This window comes from Triturus cristatus, chromosome 7 (genome assembly GCF_964204655.1).
Source record: "Triturus cristatus chromosome 7, aTriCri1.1, whole genome shotgun sequence".
Lineage (NCBI taxonomy): Eukaryota > Metazoa > Chordata > Amphibia > Caudata > Salamandridae > Triturus > Triturus cristatus.
Genome location: NC_140590.1, coordinates 1,834,546,064 through 1,834,572,596, shown reverse-complemented (window position 1 = coordinate 1,834,572,596; position 26,533 = coordinate 1,834,546,064). Strand labels below are relative to the sequence as shown.

The following is a 26,533-nucleotide window of genomic DNA, read 5'->3' as shown; positions in this document are numbered from 1 at the left end:
ATGAGGCGCCGTCGCCCCACCGTCGAAGCACACACTGGCCTTTTATTAAAAATGCGCCTACCTTGATACGTCAGTGTTTCTGAAAGTGAGCATGTACCAATCAATAATTTTGATCGAAGAACATTCAATAACTAAAATCTAATGAGAAGGGTCGAGGCTGATTATGTGTTTTTATATAGCGCTCCTTGCAGCAGTCCCGCGTTTCTAAGCACTGTCAATAACACGTTACAATTACAATTACCCAATTTACGGAACTCAATTTACAGGCCTTCTTCGAGGATAGAAGGGCTGATCCCACCTAACAAGGACTAGATCTTCTCAGCTGCTTTGAGCCTGAACTTTCATGTTGATGACTATCGATTCTTTTTATTCTGCAAGAACAGAAATAAACAAGCATTAACAATGCAATAGGCCTCACCTTTCATTAAGTTAAAGCCATTTGCTTTGCTATACAATACCATTAGCAAAGCAAATGGCTTTAACTTAATCAAAGGCGAGACCTATTTCATTTTCAATGCTTGTTTTATTTTTCTGGCAACTGCCTCTATTTAACTTTCTTGATAGAAAACGACCAGTAGAGGTCAGTAAAATACCAGAATCACTTTAGCATTCTCTAGATTCCAGTCCATAGAAATTGTCTTCCACGAGCACCCGTAAACAATATTATTTTTTTCAAATCTTTTATCTTCAGTGATATGACCACCGAAGGCCCTGATTTTATTTTAAAAACACAGCTTTGGACTATACCATTTCCCGCTGAATGGCAATATTTCTCTTCATGTGTTCCCATACCTGGCGTGTCACCCAGTTTGGTGCTCACTTTCCCTCTATGTTAAAGAACAGTAGATGTTTCAGAACCCAGGCTAAAGTGCTGCATAACTAAATACATATAAGGTCCCAAAGATGAGACGGATTGCATTGCAAATGCTTGTTTTCCTCTCTGTGCCCTCTATAGAACACTTTCCCTTCCTGGAAGGGAACACGAAAAGGCTGAAATCCCATAATGCCTCATGCTGTTTTGTTTGTCTCTCTCGACAAATTCTGTTAACAGGGAATGATGATTCTATGTTTATTTAAATATCTATCTATTTATTTATTGATTTATTTTTGACTTTGGGAGTTCTGTTTGATTCTGGTCTCAAGCAAGGTCTCTGGTTGCACGTGATCAGTACTGTGCCGGGCGAAACAAAGCACGCTAGATCCCAAGGGTGCACTTCAGGTGACGTCACCCTTATACTCAGTGACCTGCAGAGCTTGGACTGCCTCTCTTCTGCATGACATCTGCCTTACGTTATGAAGTGGATGTCAGGACCTAACCTCATTAATCAGCCAGGCCAAGCTGCTCACAAGCAAGCCAGTAACATCAAAGCCTGGCTCACAAGAACACTCCTTTCCTCGCCCAAAACTCTAAGCATTTCTTACTTCAGTAAGAAATGTGGTATTCCACATACGGGTGGTTTGTGAAGTGATCCAGGGATGTCTGCCTTGTTTAAAGAGAAGCCTTTGTTTACATGTTAAGGTTTTATGGATCAGGCCAGGGGTATTTGCAAATCAGATGATATGAAAATACAAAATCCTCCCTCTCCAGTGGCCCTCCTAGAGTCAGCTCATGTCCCTGTCTCCTTTGTAACAACTGTGCTGGCAAACTTAACAGCGACGTCACTTATTACCTGCGCGCAGGTAATACAATTTAATTATCTCAGTACGAGAGTGAGGCCTGTGAGTACAGAATCGTGCTCTAGTCCTGTTTCTCTTCATTGCCGCATGCCCCAGGGAAGGGTTGCTTGCAGGGTTGAGCAAGTCTCAGTTGACTCTTCGGTGGGAGTTTGGTCAAGCCTGCGACACTTATTCGAAATGGTTTTTAGAGGAAGAGATATCGTATAGCCCTTGTCTGCTCAGGTTATGGGGCTACACCTGAATAATGACAATGATAGGACAGATCATGGTCGTCTGAGACACTGGCCAACATCCTGACCAATATATTCTACCGCCAGTCTTGTGATGGGAGGGTCTTGAGTGTGCCATGTGTCGTGTCCAGCGAAATGACCCACACTGAGACAGGTACGTGATGCTTGGATTCTGTATTGGATTCTTGGCTCGTGCCCACATGCACGACCGTTCCCTCTGCCCTCGTCCAGTCAAGTGCCCGCCCCACTCCCTGACCGGAAGTGGTGTCCGGTCTCTGTCCCCACCCCTAGGTCCGAGTGCAGGGTCCTAGTGCCCCTGATCCCAGGTCACTACACCAAGCAGGACATGGGGATGGAGGACCAGGCGATGCGAGAGAGACCTTTATATTCATGAAGGTGAAACCAACCCAAGCGACAATCACTTTCAAAGTCCACGTCTAGAATTAGTGGCCATATTGGCGTGTGAGGCTCAGGACTAAACTGAGGATGCCCCTTTCCATGGACATGGAAGCACATGTCTGAAATGCCCCCATGGTAGATTATTGTGCTGCCCACAACAGCCTCACCCTGGGGTCACAGAGAGCCAGGAGCTTGACTCAAGGAACTGAACCCACACAGCAGGTAAGGGTGAAGCTAGAGGCCATCTAGGGCCAGCTACTTAGGGCGGTTTTATTTCCTCTGTTGTTTTCAGTGGCTTCCCTGTGCCGTTAGGAAGCAGAAGGAGGGGTTTCCATAAGATTATATTTTCATGTGAATACATTATTTGTTACAATTTATGAAAACGGTGCACGACCTTTATTAATTACACTCCTTGATTCTTAGGGACAGTAGAAGCCCTGAAGAAAGGCGCTATATTCTTCCCTATGCACCAGTATCCTGAAAGATCAGCTGGCAGCATCTACATTACAATTGTTGCTTTTTATTGCTAGAAACATATTGGAAAAACAAACTGATTGAAAGACGGTGCTTGAAAACTCTTTGCCTAAACTTTTTATAGGGAAATGACGTTTCAGTTAATTTATGTCGAAGCCTAACATTGTATCATACATTCCAGTGTGGTGAGTACCACTGTGCCTGAGACCTATAAACAGCATCTGGACCCATATGTATTAGTCTTTAATTGGAATATTAATGTATGCAGCCAGGCTGTCTTAAACCTAGCAGGGAAGTAATAAACGTAGCTTAATATTAAATCACACATTAGACAGCTCGTAGAAGAGCTGTGTGTAGGGTCTGTGAGGACAAGCACCATGCCCAAACGTATCGACGAAAACAGAAGGGCTATATTTTCGAAACTGAGCACACATGTAAATGTTAGCTCGTTTTATAACTATTCATTTTAAAACAGAATTCAGCGAAATATTTTAATAGATTTAAAAATGCATTTTTGGTTAAGAAGGTCACTTAAAAAGTTCCTTTCAAAAGACATGTTAAGATAAAATCCTAGGGATGTCCCCACTCCTCTAACGAGCACATTGTCAGCAATGGCGTGGCCCATGTGTCATGGGCCCTAATTCAAACAGGGTAAAGGGGCCCCGGAGTCACTCTTAAAATGAATGGAGTGCAGTAAAGGGCCATCACAACCTGGACGTCGCTGCCACTGCACCTGCTGCACTGATGAATACCGCACCTCTGCATACGGGTCTCCCAGCTCGTCATTCATTATGCCACGTCACATCATTACGCACCATCCACAGTTATTGTTTACAGCAAATGCACCATTCATAACAGAAACACAGGGGAATAACCTCACACGAGCCGCTGCTGTTTGCAGGGCTTTTTTGCGCTATGATAGGATCCGCGGATGATCCGTGGATGCATTATGTGCTAAAAGTTAGCGCGAAAAGGTGGATTTGCATTTAGAGAAACTAAGGGCAATTTGTGAAATTTTGCTGAAATTTCACAGAATTACGCAAACGTGTATGACGCAAAGGGCCATATTATCAAGATCAGAGTTAAAATTATCGCCGCTTTGGCGGCAGGAAACGGCCGCTAAAGCGGCGATAATGGGCTTGATAACATGCCCTTGTGAATTCCCATAGAAGACCAGGTTGACACCAGAACATGGGCTTCTATGGGAATTCTCAAGGGCATATTATCAAGCCCTTATCGCCGCTTTAGCGGCAGTTTCCTGCCGCTAAAGCGGCGATAATTTTAATGCTGGTCTTGAATATATGGCCCAAATTTCACACAATCCTCATAAACACAGAGGGGCATATTATCAAGACAGGCGATAAAATTATCACCGCTTTAGCGGCAGAAAACTGCCGCTAAAAAGGCGATAATGGGCTTGATAATATGCCGCAGAGAATTCCAATTGAAGCCCATGTTAGATGTGAAGGACATCTAACCTGAGCTTCAATTGGAATTCCATAGAGCATATTATCAAGCCCATTATCGCCGTTTTAGCAGCAGTTTTCTGCCGCTAAAGCGGCGATAATTTTATTGCCTGTCTTGATCATATGCCCCAGAGACAGGAGGACCATTTATGTATTGAAAAACCTGTATAGTAACAGCATTTGATGCAGAGGGGGCCTTTCCCACCTCTGGCCCCCGGACCCACTGCACCACTCGTAGCCACGCCCCTGTCTATCAAACCGATAACCTGATAACTTGACCATTTGCATAACATTACATTTTTCAGAAAAAAAAGGAACAGCCAAGTGTCACGTGAAGTTCACTGCATTTTCCTCATGGTTAACCTATTATAGTTTGAGGTCAGTTACACACAAATACAAGTACAAAAGTTATAAAAAGGGGTTCATTATTAACTCAAGTACTGGAAACATTGTAAGACCCCATGGTAAGTATCAGTAATATCTTCTGCCAGTGAAAGACTGTCCAGAAACACAAGAACAAGGGGAATACACCAAAGTCATCCCCACGACTGCAAGGTGTGTCTCCTCTTCACATGAGACAGCTGAATGCAGCTCTAACGAACCACAGCATCACCGCCGCGGGGCACCAAAGGCGTGTTCTCTGGCAGTTTCTCAAACACCGCTGTCCTTTATCATTCAACGCGTCCACTCTGCCTTTGTATATAAACATGAAGGGGCATATCAGCAACAACCGGCGATAATTATCGTTAAGCGCACTTAGCGCTAGGATAATTATCGCCGGCTAACGTGGATTTTTATCGCTGAGATAACGTGCTATTAGCAACGCTTATCTCAAAAGCGATAAAAATCCTAGCGCTAACTGCCAAACGTGAGATTATCGCTGGAAACCCAGCGATAATCTCACGAAATGTGGCGTTAGCTTGTTGATAGGGACTCACAAACTTAGCCATGATATCGACCTTCCATAGGATATCATGGCTAAGTCAGTCCTGAAGCAGGCGTAAGGAAAGTAGCGATAACAGGGGTTATCGCTACTTTTCTTGCCGCTATGCTTCATAGCGTGGGGCTTGATGATAGGAGAAATGTTGCTTAGCGACATTTCTCCTGTCATGTTAGGTCAGGAACGCCCACTTTGCATCTCATTAGAGAAGCAAAGCTGAGCGTTAGGAATCCGGGCGCTAATGGAAGGTTTCACGCAATAGCGTGACCTTGCAACCTTGCTAATTAGGAAATAAAATTATCGCCGCTTTTCGCCCGAAAACGGACTCAAAAGCGGCGCTAATTTTACATTGCCTCGTTGCTGATATGCCCCGAACGCTTTTAAAAGTATGGAATCCAGAGTAGACTATCCTATGGGCACGTGTCTCGCAGCTGCTGCTGTCTCTGACTGCACTATGCTGCATCGGGAAAAGTGACTGTATTTTTCTCTTTAAAACAAACAGATGAGGAAACAAACAAATGGCATTAATACTCACACCGCCATCCGGGTACGTCACCCAGCCGATCTCCGAGGTTTCTGTGGTGGTGTCTAAAAGGATCTCTGTTGCAGGAAACAAAACAAGAAATCAGATTAGAGTACCTATGTCATCTCTAAATAGATAAAGTGATTTAAATCCTTACTAACTAAAGATTCAGGGCTAGATTTCCACAGCACATTCTGTTAATCTCTGCAAAAGTCACCAACTGTTGCCGTCATCACCTATTGTCCATTTATGCTTTAAGGAGAAGCGCATATTTACAAAGGGGTGGACTTTTTTTGTCTTAGAACACAAGTAGAACCAAGACACTTAGGGCCTGAGTATGAGTTTGATGATGTGATGGCGGGGCCACCCCACTGCCGCACCGCCAAACCATTGTGCAAACTGCCCGCCAAATTATGAGTTTTCTTATTTCTTGTGGGAGGTTCTTTGGCGTTCCCAGGGTGATGCCTATAAAATAGGCACCACAATGGGAATGTCGAAGTCAGTATCTGCAAAGCGCAAACTGCTGCAGTCCATACCGTGCAGAATCAGGGGTGCATGCATACAGGGGAGCACACCATGTGCCCCCCTGCATTCACCCATGGGCCTGAGGCAACAGGGCCCTTTGTTTCCTCTCCGCCACTTTTTTTCATGGAGGAGGAACCTACATGAAAACCATGGTGGAAAGGAAACTCGTAATATGCTTGGCGGGACCACTGCGGTCCCAACAAGCATATTGCGGCCTCAAGACCGCCACACCACTGCCAGGGATCTCTGATCCCTGGCGGATGTGGCAGTCCCAGTATGGTCCGACTGCTCAAGTCATAATAGGCAGGTTGGAAGACCACCACCGCTGCGCCTCCGCATTTCTGGCTGTCTGTGGACCGCCAGACTTGTAATCAGCCCCTTACTGAAGAAACAACATATGGGTGCAGCAAGATTAAAATGTTGCTGCATTTATTCTTCTTCATGGAAGCAACAGACATCTCAAATGCTTTCTGAAGAATCCTCATACTTTTGAGCAGTGAAATTTGTGATCCTAATTCATGTAAAGTACAGAGCACGTGGAGCAATTAAGAGAGGAACAAAGGATGAAACCGTAAAAACTTGCAGATGCCAAGAAGCTACGCAATAGAATTTAGACTCTCTGGCACTGCGAGGAGTCTCTGTAATGCAGGTCAAGACTTAACATGGTAGCTGGTGAATGTAGAGTCTATGTGGTGGTTTGAGTCTAATTCTAGGGAAAGCTGGAATTTATCCATTTGGGGTGTGATGGCTATAAAATCTATCTGCCTAACAAATCCCCCAAATGTTGCTATTTTATTCTGCCTTTTGATCCACTGAAGGCACTTATGCCTTGAGAAAAAGGCCCAGGTTAATGCATCATTTGTTAAGGTTAGCCCATGTCAACCAAACACATCAGTGTCTGCTCCTCCATGGGAAAGAAGCCATTTCTATTAGGAGTTGCTTCTACATCCTGGCCCAGAAAATGTCTTTGTATTCAAGACCCATGCATTAAAAGGACACTGGTCTGATCCAAGAAAGCTACTTCCAAGAGTATGAAGGATAAGAAACTTGTCTCTATGAATAACAGATTCAAATACCAGTCCTTCTACCACTGCAATATGAAAGACAATCATCTTTCCACTCAAAACCTATGTTCAATGCTCATCAATTAGCAAATTAAGTCATCTCTGACCATGGTGGATGACCAGTTTGAATATGGGTGTTGAATGAGTTATACTGGTCTACAAATTGTTAATAGGAATAGTAAAACCCACAGCTCTTCCCTCCAAACATTGTTTACTAAAAATGGTTTCTAAGCTGTAACACTAACCTGCCTTTAAATTTGACTGTGGCTTCTTTTTATAGATTGTTTCTGGGATGGAGACTTAAATGTACTAAATATAGGAAAGTGTTCCTTCACCAAGTGGTTTGCTTCAGCAAAGTTGTTGGATACTAGGATGTAAGTAATTCGATGAAATTATTACGCAGTGTTGTTTGGGGGTCAAAAGACATTAGTAATTCAACAACTTAGGATACCGCAGTGTTGTTTGGGGTATTAGGACAATAGCAATTCAATGACTTGTGATTCTGTAGTTTTGTTTGGGGTACTGGGACATTAGAAATTCAATGACCTATGATTCTGCAGTGTTTTTTGTGGCACTAGGACATTACTAATTCAATGACATATGATTCCGCAGTGTTATTTGGGGTACTAGGACATTAGTAATGTAATGACGTATGATTCTGCGGTGTTGTTTACGGTACTAGGACGTTAGTAATTCAATGACATGATTCTGAAGTGTTGTTTGGGGCACTAGGACATTAGTAATTTAATGACATCATTCCGCAGTGTTGTTTGGGGTACTAGGATGTTAGTAATTCAATGACATGAATCTGCAGTGTAGTTTGTGGCACTAGGACATTAGTAATTCAAGAACGTATGATTCTGCAGTTTTGTTTGGGGCACTAGGACATTAGTAGTTCAATGACATAATTCCGCAGTTTTGTTTGGGTTACTAGGACAATAAAAAATCTTTGACATGATTCCGCAGTGTTGTTTGTGGCACTAGGACATTAGTATTTCGATGTCTTATGATTCTGCAGTGTTGTTTGGGAGACTAGGACATTAGTAATTCAATGATGTATGATTCTGCAGTGTTGTTTGGGGTACTAGGACATTAGTAAGTCAATGACGTAGGATTCCGCAGTGTTGTTTGGGATACTAGGATGTTAGTAATTCAATGATGTATGATTCTGCAGTGTTGTGTGGGGTGCTAGTACGTTAGTAATTCAATGACGTATTATTCCACAGTGTAGTTTGGGGTACTAGGACATTAGTAATTCAATGACATATGATTCCGCAGTGTTGTTTGTGGCACTAAGACATTAGTAATTCAATGACGTATTATTCCACAGTGTAGTTTGGGGTACTAGGACATTAGTAATTCAATGACATATGATTCTGCAGTGTTGTTTGTGGCACTAGGACATTAGTAATTCAATGACGTATTATTCCACAGTGTAGTTTGGGGTACTAGGACATTAGTAATTCTAGAACGTATGATTCTGCAGTGTTCTTTGGGGCACTAGGACATTAGTAATTCAATGACTTATAATTCTGCAGTGTTGTTTGGGGGTAAGGGGACATTAGTAATTCAATGACGTATGATTCTGCAGTGTTGTTTGGGGTTCTAGGACACTAATCATTCAATGACCTATAATTCCGCACTGTTGTTTGCAGTACTAGTACATTAGTAATTCAATGACGTATGTCAGTCAGTCAGTCAAAATCACTTGAATCGGTTATTCAAAACCATAAAAACATGTTAAAATACCCATCGTATAAAACCAAATATTACACACATCCATCATAGGAAAATACATATATAAGATACATATTAAACATGGGAGACAATTATACATTACAAATGAAATGCCAGAACTAACTCCAATAATAAAATACATATAGTAAAAAAGGACTCATTACAGAATTTTAAGATAATAAGAAGTCGAAATCCATACGCCCGCACTCATATTATTTCCTACTTTTCCTTGCTCTGATTGCAGCAGCTAAAAAGCTAGCGATATAAAAAATTTCCCAAGGGTTATTCAACATCTGCAGGTAGGTTTGGGCCGGCCTGACCTGCAGGAAACCTTTGTCCTTTAAGATCGGAAAAATAAACGCTTGCGAATCTGCAGATAGTGGGCGCAAAACATGACAAAGTGCAAAGTATCTTGCCTCGAGAAATTATCGGAAGAGCATGGTCCCAGGTTCTCTAACTTACTCCAGCCCAAAGGTTCAGCTAAAAAAAAATGCAAGAGGTCAAACCTCATTCTCGTCAAGAGAAAGCTGTGTTGAGGCTTGTTGACTATAGCCAATAGAGCTCCATAAAGTAAGAGGATTTTAAAATCTGGTGAGCATGGACAGTGGGTGTCAATAACTCAGTGGCCTCCCTTTCTACAGATGCTATGCGGAGAAATCAGGTCTTGACCCAAAGCAGGTCTTTTTTGCATATTCTTTCTGGGTTATCAAAAACCTCTGGTCGGCCAAGCATCCTTGCTATACTTTCCGTGCATCTCAACCATGGAATGTTACTAGCCCTATGTAGTGTCTAGTGTAATCTCAAATGATCGCTTGATTTAACACCAACTCTGGGTTGCACCAGATCGAAATCCATTTGAGAAAAGGAGACATTTTAATTAAATCAGCCACATAACCAATACCCAGTTCTTCATGAATTATGTACGAAGCTATAGATTGGGGGGCTGAGAGCAGACTCCTTGAAAATTTATTTTCCACAATTTGAAGCTCAGTGCAATTTTTATAACCCCAAATTTCAGAACTATAGTTCGCAATGGATATACATTTAGATTTATATATATTTGGCATTGCCTGCACAGGTTTGGCACCCAACCTTCGAGCAAAATCAAGTACCGAATCAGTGGATCGTGCCATAGCATTTCTCTTTACCCTCCTTTGCGGGACCCATGAACATCTATCATCAAATAGAACACCTAAATATGGGAAAGAGGTGACACTGGTTATTTCATTACCGTCAGAACTAAACGGTTTAATTTTACTTGGCTTTACTCCCATACTCATGGTGTGTGATTTGGAAAAATTTACATTTAAGTCCAAAGAACCCATAAAATAAGCAAAGGAGGACAGCAAGTGTTGGAGCCTCACCGCTGTGCTCGGCAGAAGGACTGCATCATCGGCATACAGCAGATCAGGGATCAATCATTTCCCTACCCGGGGGATATCCTTGGCTGCTCCACACAAGACTGAATCTAAATTATTAATATAAAGAATAAATAGCGACGTGGCCAGGATACAGCCCTGTCTGACCCCCCTAATGATATCTATCTTCTGTGTTAAATTACCCTTTTGATCGAACCTTACTGTTGCTGAGAGATCCTTGTGCAGATCAGCCAAAAAATGCACAATATTTTTATCCATACCCATCGCTAACAGCAGGTGCCAGAGCTTGGATCTATTCACTCAGTCAAACGCCGAGGATAGGTCCATAAACGCGAGGTGAAGTGTCCCTTTCCTGGCTATCGTATATTTCCCTATTAAAGGATAGAGATTAAGGCACTGATCCAAGGTGTCTCTGCCCTTCCTAAATCTGTATTGAAGGGTTGACAGGACACCACATTCATCGATCCATCCGATCAGTTTGCTAAAACCACTCTCCCCAGCACCTTGACTGTGGAGTCGATCAATGAGATCGGTCTATCTCCTTTTTTAAAAACCGGGACAATTATTGATGTGGCCCAGGACTTAGGCATTCCCTGTAAACATGCGATGTTTAAAACGTTGGCCAATAGCTTTGCCCATAGAGGAATGAATGCTTTAAAAAGATCAACAGGAATCCCATCTGGGCCTGGGGCTTTATTGCTGGTCATTTGGGCTATAGCCATGGCCACTGCTTGTTCAGAAAAGCTCAAACTGTATACGGCGGTTGAACAAGGGGGCCCTGTGATTACCTTGTCACACTGGCCACCATCGATATGTTTGAAATGGTTAAACCAGAGCTCTTCAGGGATATTACACTCAACAGAGTTGCCCTCAAGACCAGAAATGAAAGGCCTGTTTATGATGACCCAAAATGTTGCACTATTCTTTATCACGTCGATAGACAGCCAATCGTCCCAGGCTTCTTGTTTAATTTCCGATTTGCGTATATGCCGAACGCGATTAAACTCTAGCCATGCCGCCGCTATTAAATTTGACGTATGATTCCGCAGTGTTGTTTGCGGTACCAGGACACTAGTAATTCAATGACCTATGATTCCGCAGGGTTGTTTGGGATACTAGGACATTAGTAATGTAATGATGTGTGATTCTGCAGTATTGTTTGTGGTAGCAGGACACTAGTAATTCTTTGACCTATGATTCCGCAGGGTTGTTTGGGGTACTAGGACATTAGTAATGTAATGATGTGTGATTCTTCAGTATTGTTTGTGGCACTAGGACATTAGTAATTCAAGGACGTATGATTCCGCAGTGTTGTTTGCGGTACTAGGACATTAGTAATGTAATGATGTATGATTCTGCATTAATCTTTGGGGCACTAGGACATTAGTAATTCAATGACATGATTCCGCAGTGTTGTTTGGGGGGGGTCAAAGGACATTAGTAATTCAACAACTTAGTGTTTTATGGGGTGTTAGGGCAGTAGGGCAGTAGTAATTCAATGACTTGTGATTCTGTAGTTTTGTTTTGGGTATTAGGACACTAGTAATTCAATGATATTTGATTCTGAGTTACTCCATAGACTACAGCCCCATTTACCCTGTCTTTACAACAACGAAGCCAGCGTAAAGTGAGGCCCATCAGTCTTGTGTTCTGGGCAGATACACTAATGCAGAAATTCTTAACCTGTGATTTATGGACACCTGGGGATCCGCAACACCTACTCAGAGGGTCTGCAGCTCTTCAGAAAATAAATAATACTAGCAGGTGAACAACATGCAAATACAAACTAAAGCACAATTTAACATTTTAAAACATCTGTAATTGTGAAGGAACTTGAAATTGTAGCCTAACAAACAAGCTGGTGTCCATTTCATTGCGCAGAATGTGTAAGTACAGCAATGGATCCAGCATCGATGATCGGTGACCTCATTTGAAGCAAACATATGTGGCAAAAATAGAACATTCGGAATAAATAACACAACATACAAAATGCTATGGTAGAGTCCATCATATGACTTAATATTTTGCAAATTAATTTACATTTTTGAAGAGTTCTAGCATTGCCCTTAAAATTAAAAGATGGATTTTTGCATATGAGTTTGTTTATGAATTAAATACAATGTTTCATATTTTTTGTACTTGTTTGATGTACATTTGTTCCTGTTATTTTGTGTATTGTTTTGAAGTACAAATCATAGCAATTGTGGAGGTGGGATCCACGGTTTCCAGTAGTTAATCAGCAGGGGACCACAGAAGCCCAATTTTTATCGAACCACTGCTCTACTGCATTCCAGATCACTCGCCTTGTTGGGGGAAACCCTGTCTGCCTGCTACAAAACACCTACACAACAAAAAATATGTTTTTATTTAGTTTCTATCAAGCAATTGTTTGTTTTGCCGGGATATAAACTTCAGATCATTCTTTAAAAGTATTTCTTCTACAAAATTGTTTAAGTCTGAATGAAAATGAATTATAAAAAACGTAAAACTTAAATTGAAAAAGGTTTACAGATATTCTTATTTTTATCAATCCAAGGGTAAGGTTGATGTTTAGCTCACAAATTAAAAAAAGTGTGCCCTGCTGTGTTCTTATTTTAATTTTCATGCAGGGCAGTCTTTGTAATTGCTGCCTAGCCTCTGTGCTTTCTTAATTAGAACTATTGAATTCCTTCCAGCTTTGAAGCTCGAAATGAAAGCATTTATAAATGCAAGCCGGTTTCAGTAATTCATTCTTTGAAAGAACCCTTATAATTTTGGAGGGACTTGTGTGCGATTGTTGATTGAAAGCAGAGGATTACCTTCTCCGCTCTCGGTGCTTGTGTATGAGCATGTGTGTGTGCTCGTGTGGCTGTGTGTGTGTGTGTGTTTGCCTGCACTCAAGCAGCAGGGCGCTCCTCCTACCTGTGTATGACCTGAAGTCCTCATCTTTGATTAATCTTTGTGAGAGGTGCAAAGGTCCATAAAACAAATAACATTACAATTAGTGCTAAAAAGTGGTGACAACTAGCTGTATTCCAGGTCTGGCAGCTACCCTTCAGCTGGAATGCACTGGTGGCCCTCAGCAGTTTGAACTGGTGCAGCACCGAGGCTGGGATTAAGCAGCCCCTGGTGAGCGTGCATTCATACTCTTTCCAAGGAGGTTGGCATGTGTGTGCCAGTCTACAGCATAGTTACTGATTCTCTGATTGGGTTGCCCCGAATAACAATGACCTGCGAGGCTACTCTCAATATGTGGCAAAGCAAGGAGTCAACTCAACCAGCAGGTCTCCAAGTGACAGCACAGGGCTTTCAGGATGCTGACATGGAATATCACCCAAGTGTCAGTCCTCTCATATTCACTCATCCATCCACCCACCCATGCCTATGAATGAGTTACATGTCTCCACGTGACAGCAGCAGGGCTCTCAGGATGCTGACATGGAATATCACCTGTCAGTCCTCTCATATTCACTCACCCATCCACCCACCCATGCCTCTGAATGAGTTACATGTCTCCAAGTGACAGCAGCAGGGCTCTCAGGATGCTGACATGGAATATCACCTGTCAGTCCTCTCATATTCACTCACCCATCCACCCACCCATGCCTCTGAATGAGTTACATGTCTCCAAGTGACAGCAGCAGGGCTCTCAGGATGCTGACATGGAATATCACCTGTCAGTCCTCTCATATTCACTCACCCATCCACCAACCCATGCCTCTGAATGAGTTACATGTCTCCAAGTGACAGCAGCAGGGCTCTCAGGATGCTGACATGAAATATCACCTGTCAGTCCTCTCATATTCACTCACCCATCCACCCACACATGCCTCTGAATGAGTTACATGTCTCCAAGTGACAGCAGCAGGGCTCTCAGGATGCTGACATGGAATATCACCTGTCAGTCCTCTCATATTCACTCACCCATCCACCCACACATGCCTCTGAATGAGTTACATGTCTCCAAGTGACAGCAGCAGGGCTCTCAGGATACTGACATGCAATATCACCTGTCAGTCCTCTCATATTCACTCACCCATCCACCCACACATGCCTCTGAATGAGTTACATGTCTCCAAGTGACAGCAGCAGGGCTCTCAGGATGCTGACATGGAATATCACCTGTCAGTCCTCTCATATTCACTCACCCATCCACCCACACATGCCTCTGGGTGAGTTACAAGTCTCCAAGTGACAGCAGCAGGACTCTCAGGATGCTGACATGGAATATCACCTGTCTGTCCTCTCATATTCACTCACCCATCCACCCACACATGCCTCTGAATGAGTTACATGTCTCCAAGTGACAGCAGCAGGGCTTTCAGGATGCTGACATGGAATATCACCTGTCAGTCCTCTCATATTCACTCACCCATCCACCCACACATGCCTATGAATGAGTTACATGTCTCCAAGTGACAGCAGCAGGGCTCTCAGGATGCTGACATGCAATATCACCTGTCAGTCCTCTCATATTCACTCACCCATCCACCCACACATGCTTCTGAATGAGTTACATGTCTCCAAGAGACAGCAGCAGGGCTCTCAGGATGCTGACATGGAATATCACCTGTCAGTCCTCTCATATTCACTCACCCATCCACCCACACATGCCTCTGAATGAGTTACATGTCTCAAAGTGACAGCAGCAGGGCTCTCAGGATGCTGACATGGAATATCACCTGTCAGTCCTCTCATATTCACTCACCCATCCACCCACCCATGCCTCTGAATGAGTTACATGTCTCCAAGTGACAGCAGCAGGGCTCTCAGGATACTGACATGGAATATCACCTGTCAGTCCTATCATATTCACTCACCCATCCACCCACCCATGCCTCTGAATGAGTTACATGTCTCCAAGTGACAGCAGCAGGGCTCTCAGGATGCTGACATGCAATATCACCTGTCAGTCCTCTCATATTCACTCACCCATCCACCCACACATGCCTCTGAATGAGTTACATGTCTCCAAGTGACAGCAGCAGGGCTCTCAGGATGCTGACATGGAATATCACCTGTCAGTCCTCTCATATTCACTCACCCATCCACCCACACATGCCTCTGAATGAGTTACATGTCTCCACGTGACAGCAGCAGGGCTCTCAGGATGCTGACATGCAATATCACCTGTCAGTCCTCTCATATTCACTCACCCATCCACCCACACATGCCTCTGAATGAGTTACGTGTCTCCAAGTGACAGCAGCAGGGCTCTCAGGATGCTGACATGGAATATCACCTGTCAGTCCTCTCATATTCACTCACCCATCCACCCACACATGCCTATGAATGAGTTACATGTCTCCAAGTGACAGCAGCAGGGCTCTCAGGATGCTGACATGCAATATCACCTGTCAGTCCTCTCATATTCACTCACCCATCCACCCACACATGCCTCTGAATGAGTTACATGTCTCCAAGTGACAGCAGCAGGGCTTTCAGGATGCTGACATGGAATATCACCTGTCAGTCCTCTCATATTCACTCACCCATCCACCCACACATGCCTATGAATGAGTTACATGTCTCCAAGTGACAGCAGCAGGGCTCTCAGGATGCTGACATGCAATATCACCTGTCAGTCCTCTCATATTCACTCACCCATCCACCCACACATGCTTCTGAATGAGTTACATGTCTCCAAGTGACAGCAGCAGGGCTCTCAGGATGCTGACATGGAATATCACCTGTCAGTCCTCTCATATTCACTCACCCATCCACCCACACATGCCTCTGAATGAGTTACATGTCTCAAAGTGACAGCAGCAGGGCTCTCAGGATGCTGACATGCAATATCACCTGTCAGTCCTCTCATATTCACTCACCCATCCACCCACACATGCCTCTGAATGAGTTACAAGTCTCCAAGTGACAGCAGCAGGGCTCTCAGGATGCTGACATGGAATATCACCTGTCAGTCCTCTCATATTCACTCACCCATCCACCCACACATGCCTATGAATGAGTTACATGTCTCCAAGTGACAGCAGCAGGGCTCTCAGGATGCTGACATGCAATATCACCTGTCAGTCCTCTCATATTCACTCACCCATCCACCCACACATGCCTCTGAATGAGTTACATGTCTCCAAGTGACAGCAGCAGGGCTTTCAGGATGCTGACATGGAATATCACCTGTCAGTCCTCTCATATTCACTCACCCATCCACCCACACATGCCTATGAATGAGTTACATGTCTCCAAGTGACAGCAGCAGGGCTCTCAGGATGCTGACATGCAATATCACCTGTCAGTCCTCTCATATTCACTCACCCATCCACCCACACATGCCTCTGAATGAGTTACATGTCTCCAAGTGACAGCAGCAGGGCTTTCAGGATGCTGACATGGAATATCACCTGTCAGTCCTCTCATATTCACTCACCCATCCACCCACACATGCCTATGAATGAGTTACATGTGTCCAAGTGACAGCAGCAGGGCTCTCAGGATGCTGACATGGAATATCACCTGTCAGTCCTCTCATATTCACTCACCCATCCACCCACACATGCCTATGAATGAGTTACATGTCTCCAAGTGACAGCAGCAGGGCTCTCAGGATGCTGACATGCAATATCACCCAAGTGTCGGTCCTCTCATATTCACTCACCCATCCACCCACACATGCCTCTGAATGAGTTACATGTCTCCAAGTGACAGCAGCAGGGCTCTCAGGATGCTGACATGCAATATCACCTGTCAGTCCTCTCATATTCACTCACCCATCCACCCACACATGCCTCTGAATGAGTTACATGTCTCCAAGTGACAGCAGGAGGGCTCTCAGGATGCTGACATGCAATATCACCTGTCTGTCCTCTCATATTCACTCACCCATCCACCCACACATGCCTCTGAATGAGTTACAAGTCTCCAAGTGACAGCAGTAGGGCCCTCAGGATGCTGACATGGAATATCACCTGTCAGTCCTCTCATATTCACTCACCCATCCACCCACCCATGCCTCTGAATGAGTTACATGTCTCCAAGTGACAGCAGGAGGGCTCTCAGGATGCTGACATGCAATATCACCTGTCTGTCCTCTCATATTCACTCACCCATCCACCCACACATGCCTCTGAATGAGTTACAAGTCTCCAAGTGACAGCAGTAGGGCCCTCAGGATGCTGACATGGAATATCACCTGTCAGTCCTCTCATATTCACTCACCCATCCACCCACACATGCCTCTGAATGAGTTACAAGTCTCCAAGTGACAGCAGTAGGGCCCTCAGGATGCTGACATGGAATATCACCTGTCAGTCCTCTCATATTCACTCACCCATCCACCCACACATGCCTATGAATGAGTTACATGTCTCCACGTGACAGCAGCAGGGCTCTCAGGATGCTGACATGCAATATCACATAAGTGTCAGTCCTCTCATATTCACTCACCCATCCACCCACACATGCCTATGAATGAGTTACATGTCTCCAAGTGACAGCAGCAGGGCTCTCAGGATGCTGACATGCAATATCACCTGTCAGTCCTCTCATATTCACTCACCCATCCACCCACACATGCCTCTGAATGAGTTACATGTCTCCACGTGACAGCAGCAGGGCTCTCAGGATGCTGACATGGAATATCACCTGTCAGTCCTCTCATATTCACTCACCCATCCACCCACACATGCCTATGAATGAGTTACATGTCTCCACGTGACAGCAGCAGGGCTCTCAGGATGCTGACATGCAATATCACATAAGTGTCAGTCCTCTCATATTCACTCACCCATCCACCCACACATGCCTCTGAATGAGTTACATGTCTCAAAGTGACAGCAGCAGGGCTCTCAGGATGCTGACATGCAATATCACCTGTCAGTCCTCTCATATTCACTCACCCATCCACCCACACATGCTTCTGAATGAGTTACATGTCTCCAAGTGACAGCAGCAGGGCTCTCAGGATGCTGACATGCAATATCACCTGTCAGTCCTCTCATATTCACTCACCCATCCACCCACACATGCTTCTGAATGAGTTACATGTCTCCAAGTGACAGCAGCAGGGCTCTCAGGATGCTGACATGGAATATCACCTGTCAGTCCTCTCATATTCACTCACCCATCCACCCACACATGCCTCTGAATGAGTTACATGTCTCCAAGTGACAGCAGCAGGGCTGTCAGGATGCTGACATGGAATATCACCTGTCAGTCCTCTCATATTCACTCACCCATCCACCCACACATGCCTCTGAATGAGTTACATGTCTCCAAGTGACAGCAGCAGGGCTCTCAGGATACTGACATGCAATATCACCTGTCAGTCCTCTCATATTCACTCACCCATCCACCCACACATGCCTCTGAATGAGTTACATGTCTCCAAGTGACAGCAGCAGGGCTCTCAGGATGCTGACATGGAATATCACCTGTCAGTCCTCTCATATTCACTCACCCATCCACCCACACATGCCTCTGAATGAGTTACATGTCTCAAAGTGACAGCAGCAGGGCTCTCAGGATGCTGACATGCAATATCACCTGTCAGTCCTCTCATATTCACTCACCCATCCACCCACACATGCCTCTGAATGAGTTACAAGTCTCCAAGTGACAGCAGCAGGGCTCTCAGGATGCTGACATGGAATATCACCTGTCAGTCCTCTCATATTCACTCACCCATCCACCCACACATGCCTATGAATGAGTTACATGTCTCCAAGTGACAGCAGCAGGGCTCTCAGGATGCTGACATGCAATATCACCTGTCAGTCCTCTCATATTCACTCACCCATCCACCCACACATGCCTATGAATGAGTTACATGTCTCCAAGTGACAGCAGCAGGGCTCTCAGGATGCTGACATGCAATATCACCTGTCAGTCCTCTCATATTCACTCACCCATCCACCCACACATGCCTCTGAATGAGTTACATGTCTCCAAGTGACAGCAGCAGGGCTTTCAGGATGCTGACATGGAATATCACCTGTCAGTCCTCTCATATTCACTCACCCATCCACCCACACATGCCTATGAATGAGTTACATGTGTCCAAGTGACAGCAGCAGGGCTCTCAGGATGCTGACATGGAATATCACCTGTCAGTCCTCTCATATTCACTCACCCATCCACCCACACATGCCTATGAATGAGTTACATGTCTCCAAGTGACAGCAGCAGGGCTCTCAGGATGCTGACATGCAATATCACCCAAGTGTCGGTCCTCTCATATTCACTCACCCATCCACCCACACATGCCTCTGAATGAGTTACATGTCTCCAAGTGACAGCAGCAGGGCTCTCAGGATGCTGACATGCAATATCACCTGTCAGTCCTCTCATATTCACTCACCCATCCACCCACACATGCCTCTGAATGAGTTACATGTCTCCAAGTGACAGCAGGAGGGCTCTCAGGATGCTGACATGCAATATCACCTGTCTGTCCTCTCATATTCACTCACCCATCCACCCACACATGCCTCTGAATGAGTTACAAGTCTCCAAGTGACAGCAGTAGGGCCCTCAGGATGCTGACATGGAATATCACCTGTCAGTCCTCTCATATTCACTCACCCATCCACCCACCCATGCCTCTGAATGAGTTACATGTCTCCAAGTGACAGCAGGAGGGCTCTCAGGATGCTGACATGCAATATCACCTGTCTGTCCTCTCATATTCACTCACCCATCCACCCACACATGCCTCTGAATGAGTTACAAGTCTCCAAGTGACAGCAGTAGGGCCCTCAGGATGCTGACATGGAATATCACCTGTCAGTCCTCTCATATTCACTCACCCATCCACCCACACATGCCTCTGAATGAGTTACAAGTCTCCAAGTGACAGCAGTAGGGCCCTCAGGATGCTGACATGGAATATCACCTGTCAGTCCTCTCATATTCACTCACCCATCCACCCACACATGCCTATGAATGAGTTACATGTCTCCACGTGACAGCAGCAGGGCTCTCAGGATGCTGACATGCAATATCACATAAGTGTCAGTCCTCTCATATTCACTCACCCATCCACCCACACATGCCTATGAATGAGTTACATGTCTCCAAGTGACAGCAGCAGGGCTCTCAGGATGCTGACATGCAATATCACCTGTCAGTCCTCTCATATTCACTCACCCATCCACCCACACATGCCTCTGAATGAGTTACATGTCTCCACGTGACAGCAGCAGGGCTCTCAGGATGCTGACATGGAATATCACCTGTCAGTCCTCTCATATTCACTCACCCATCCACCCACACATGCCTATGAATGAGTTACATGTCTCCACGTGACAGCAGCAGGGCTCTCAGGATGCTGACATGCAATATCACATAAGTGTCAGTCCTCTCATATTCACTCACCCATCCACCCACACATGCCTCTGAATGAGTTACATGTCTCAAAGTGACAGCAGCAGGGCTCTCAGGATGCTGACATGCAATATCACCTGTCAGTCCTCTCATATTCACTCACCCATCCACCCACACATGCTTCTGAATGAGTTACATGTCTCCAAGTGACAGCAGCAGGGCTCTCAGGATGCTGACATGCAATATCACCTGTCAGTCCTCTCATATTCACTCACCCATCCACCCACACATGCTTCTGAATGAGTTACATGTCTCCAAGTGACAGCAGCAGGGCTCTCAGGATGCTGACATGGAATATCACCTGTCAGTCCTCTCATATTCACTCACCCATCCACCCACACATGCCTCTGAATGAGTTACATGTCTCCAAGTGACAGCAGCAGGGCTGTCAGGATGCTGACATGGAATATCACCTGTCAGTCCTCTCATATTCACTCACCCATCCACCCACACATGCCTCTGAATGAGTTACATGTCTCCAAGTGACAGCAGCAGGGCTCTCAGGATACTGACATGCAATATCACCTGTCAGTCCTCTCATATTCACTCACCCATCCACCCACACATGCCTCTGAATGAGTTACATGTCTCCAAGTGACAGCAGCAGGGCTCTCAGGATACTGACATGCAATATCACCTGTCAGTCCTCTCATATTCACTCACCCATCCACCCACACATGCCTCTGAATGAGTTACATGTCTCCAAGTGACAGCAGCAGGGCTTTCAGGATGCTGCCATGCAATATCACCTGTCAGTCCTCTCATATTCACTCACCCATCCACCCACACATGCCTCTGAATGAGTTACATGTCTCCAAGTGACAGCAGGAGGGCTCTCAGGATGCTGACATGCAATATCACCTGTCTGTCCTCTCATATTCACTCACCCATCCACCCACACATGCCTCTGAATGAGTTACAAGTCTCCAAGTGACAGCAGTAGGGCCCTCAGGATGCTGACATGGAATATCACCTGTCAGTCCTCTCATATTCACTCACCCATCCACCCACCCATGCCTCTGAATGAGTTACATGTCTCCAAGTGACAGCAGGAGGGCTCTCAGGATGCTGACATGCAATATCACCTGTCTGTCCTCTCATATTCACTCACCCATCCACCCACACATGCCTCTGAATGAGTTACAAGTCTCCAAGTGACAGCAGTAGGGCCCTCAGGATGCTGACATGGAATATCACCTGTCAGTCCTCTCATATTCACTCACCCATCCACCCACCCATGCCTCTGAATGAGTTACATGTCTCCAAGTGACAGCAGGAGGGCTCTCAGGATGCTGACATGCAATATCACCTGTCAGTCCTCTCATATTCACTCACCCATCCACCCACACATGCTTCTGAATGAGTTACATGTCTCCAAGTGACAGCAGCAGGGCTCTCAGGATGCTGACATGGAATATCACCTGTCAGTCCTCTCATATTCACTCACCCATCCACCCACACATGCCTCTGAATGAGTTACATGTCTCCAAGTGACAGCAGCAGGGCTGTCAGGATGCTGACATGGAATATCACCTGTCAGTCCTCTCATATTCACTCACCCATCCACCCACACATGCCTCTGAATGAGTTACATGTCTCCAAGTGACAGCAGCAGGGCTCTCAGGATACTGACATGCAATATCACCTGTCAGTCCTCTCATATTCACTCACCCATCCACCCACACATGCCTCTGAATGAGTTACATGTCTCCAAGTGACAGCAGCAGGGCTCTCAGGATGCTGACATGCAATATCACCTGTCAGTCCTCTCATATTCACTCACCCATCCACCCACACATGCCTATGAATGAGTTACATGTCTCCACGTGACAGCAGCAGGGCTCTCAGGATGCTGACATGGAATATCACCTGTCAGTCCTCTCATATTCACTCACCCATCCACCCACACATGCCTCTGAATGAGTTACATGTCTCCAAGTGACAGCAGCAGGGCTCTCAGGATGCTGACATGGAATATCACCTGTCAGTCCTCTCATATTCACTCACCCATCCACCCACACATGCCTCTGAATGAGTTACATGTCTCCAAGTGACAGCAGCAGGGCTCTCAGGATGCTGACATGGAATATCACCTGTCAGTCCTCTCATATTCACTCACCCATCCACCCACACATGCCTCTGAATGAGTTACATGTCTCCAAGTGACAGCAGCAGGGCTCTCAGGATGCTGACATGGAATATCACCTGTCAGTCCTCTCATATTCACTCACCCATCCACCCACCCATGCCTCTGAATGAGCTACGCATCCACTCCAGAGATCTGCCTATAACTTAAATGTCACTCCCGACATAACTGTGTATGGTTGTGAGTGACAAAGCTTGTACTAGTGTTCCGCTGAATGTGCACGATTGCCGTTGATGCCTTTTGTGAGTCAGGGAGGTTTGTTTTGCTTTTGCCATGCTGTACCTGTTGTGTGAGAAAGCAAAGCTTGTATTTCTGTTGCTGATTTGTGTCTGTCTTGTGCTGAGGAAAACTTGTGTTCCTGCTGCTCTAGCTATACCTGTCCTCTAAAGGAGGGAAGCTTGCACTGCTTCAGCCGGAGGGGCACTTGTCCTGTGAAGAAGGGGCGTTCCCACTGATGTTGTTCCATTTTGTGAAACAACAAAGAATGTGCTAAGTGCACTTGAACAGCATGCCCCATGAGGCAGGGACTGTCTCACGGTGTTTGATGTGAGATACCTGAAATCCTGAAGAAGGCGCCTGAACTCATACGGGTGATGTTTGAACACTGAAACATGTCAACAGACAAGAGACACAAGGTTGGTAGCTCGATCCTCCTGTGTTCGCCGAGACCTTTTGAGTTTGCAAGAATTATACGTATCGTATACCTATTGATAAGGCTTTTCAGCCAGCCCTTTTCATCCATGGGTCTGTCATTGTATCATTCGTATGTTTATTCTGCCCACTACGCCATAAGGCATGAGGCAGTCCAGCCCACTCCAGCCCCTGCGACTGCCTATCCTCTCTGTGAGTGACAGCGTTCTGGCATTTCACACAACCCACACCACCACACAGAATAGAGGCAGGGACTACTATGTAATGTGTGCTCATTGAGACCACAGAATATGTTTTTACGATTGATAAGGGCGCAGCAGCTTCCCAAACATTTACAAAACCATAGCAAAACAAGCATTGACAAAGCCAAATGGCTTGTGCACACACATTAGACATATTGTCTTTGCCGATGCTTGTTAATCTTGGGGTAGGGAGACAAGTTAAAAACATGTTTTTCTCGCCCAAACACAATTTTATTATCAGTCTGACAGTTTAACAAAGGGAAACTTAAATGTCCACGTAAGGCACATAACCTTAACCTTAACTAGGACACAGCTCACCAAGAGTAGTAACCTTGGTACCACCAGTAGTAGTCTTGGATGCTTCCCAGTGCTGGATGTGCAAGCCAGTGATGAATCATAACACACCAGGAAGTCCAGGGGTCGCCCTCCTAAATCAATACAGAAATGTATTGCACTTCCATAAGAGGTCTGGCTCTTTCTTCAAGTATTTCTTCTATGTTTATGTCTGTTTACAGAACGCACACTGCAGCCCTTTATCACCTGCCACTCCCTCTTTAGTGGGCTAGTTATCTGTGGTGTGCCTGTACGTTCTGTGTGAGATAACTGTGTGTTGTTCCTTCTGCTACTGCCGCCTGTCCTTTAGTTATTCTTTGTGTTAGGAGATATAAATGTAAACATGAGATTTCATCAAACGTGAGCAGCTTACTTTTGGTTTTTGGTCTACATGTAAAACAAACAGTGACTTTTTAAAGGACTTCAAAACTTTGGCACATTTTAAAAGATAGCTGACAAGCAGCTGCATGTCACGTGCAACATGTTTGCCCAATTCTGGCATTTTACGGAACGCCACTTTGGATACGAGAGTTGTAAGCCCAGACAGTGATAAAAACTACAATCTCCATAATGTAACATGGTGTTGGCTGAAAAGCGTGGATTAGCAGAAACAAGAAAAGCAAAATAAAATGTTGTTCCAGACTTTCTGCTTTTTTCCATTCGGTAAGATGGCAGCAAAGCATCATGTTGCTAATGGGCTCATAGTGACACTCTTTGGAAAAAGAAACAGGCCTGTTATTCACCAGAGCGAGGCGAGCAACAGCAGCTGAAAGTGTCTCAAAGACACAGAGCAAGAAAAAAACATCCTTTCCAGCCCGTCCTTGGAGGTTGTTGTGATTTAGGGGGAACACCGGAAATGCCCTGCCTTGAATCGGTGCAACACCTGGTTATACCAAACTTTGAACAATGGAAGATTGAATTGTTTACCTAGAACTGTGGCTTGGAGATTATGCTGTAAGGGTTAAGGAGGATTTAAGGACTTACAACAGGCAGCAGTATTATACTATAGTCTATCATAGACTTGCAATGCACAAGACTGTGCCCAGACTTTGTATGTGGCAATCTGGTACCATTCTGCCCAGATGGTGCCAACAGACGGCAGAATGGAGTACCTCTCCACCTACTCTGAAGATCGATTTCCAGAACAAAGCCAGAAGGCAGCGCAGGCGTGTCCATGCACAACCACGCCACTCTGGCACTGCAGATTCTGCACTGGCGCCTGTGGCCGACATATCCCATTCAAAGATCTCTCCATCCCTCACTGATCCACCCGCATCACTGGACTAATTTTAGTTAAAGTCACCCCACTTCCAAAGTTGGACAGTGTAGACTGGCCTTTCCTGACCGAAGCTCTGGCTTTGGTGCACTTCCTTTGGCCCAGACAGCCAAGCTCTGTAACAGGCTTGTGACCGAACACGTGACCTACTAAGATGGTAGAAGAGTTCTGCATGTATCTGGGACACCGAGACATCCATACACACGTCTCCATGCATAAGAACAGCCACTGCAAACACACCTGGAGCACCCCTCCAAACTCCAAACTCCAGGCATGACACATTGTTCTTGCCACGCGTGCTACACTACAAAACCAAACCCTACTAGCCCTACACAGTTAATGCAGTCGTAACCTACAGCCTACCCAGATGATGGTACCGCATGTAAGTGCAGCTCTATCAGAGTAAACCCGCTCTGCATCACTCCTGCGTAGGTGCAGTAACAATATTCTTGTGACCCAATTGCAGCATCCTTTCGAACCACAGCACAGCACCTTGTTCTGAACCACACTACAAAACCACAATCTACCAACAATGCGCTACAAGGGTATGACGCACTACTCATGTAGACTTGTGTGATGAATATTCTAACACTTTTCCCTCTTAGTCTCTCTCTGTTGTCCCTGCATGAACCATCCGACTCGTGCAGGCGCATGTTCAACACTTCCCCAAAGGTAATCAATAAATAATGCTTCAGATACATTTAGGCCGTACAAAGCCTTGTAAAGGCCTCCAAATGTGCTGATAATCTGGTGCGCCTACAAAGATGTGTAATGCAGAGTGTGAATGACCCCAAACGTACTTTTAAAAAGATATGAGTCTGGACGATATATGCTGTAGAATACAGTGTCCAACACAACAGATGTTGAAGGATAAAGATGACACATTCTATGTATGGATCATCCCACACTGAAAGGTGCAATACTCTATTTAATGCTCCTATATTACTCATACTCACAGCCAGCCATGTTGAATGTGTGTGTGTGAGAGAGACTGTGTGTGTGACCGTGAATGTGTGGTAGGGTGTAATAGGTTATCCCACACTGAAAGATGCAATACTCTATTTCATGCTCATATATTACTCATACTCTCAGTCAGCAATGTTGAGTGTCTGTGTGTGTGTGTGCGTGTGTGTGTGTGTGCGTGTATGTGT

At 45.2% G+C, this 26,533-nt stretch overlaps 1 protein-coding gene across 1 annotated transcript in view; it reads right to left on the bottom strand.

Annotated features, from left to right (window-relative positions):
- The window catches only part of LOC146813351 (ephrin type-B receptor 5-like), a 377,765-nt gene that overhangs the window by 259,471 nt on the left and 91,761 nt on the right, over nt 1–26,533 (bottom strand). The window contains exon 3 of the mRNA XM_085620160.1: nt 5,722–5,786. Coding sequence (XP_085476286.1) covers nt 5,722–5,786 — 65 coding nt within the window. The remainder of the gene's footprint in view (nt 1–5,721; nt 5,787–26,533) is intronic.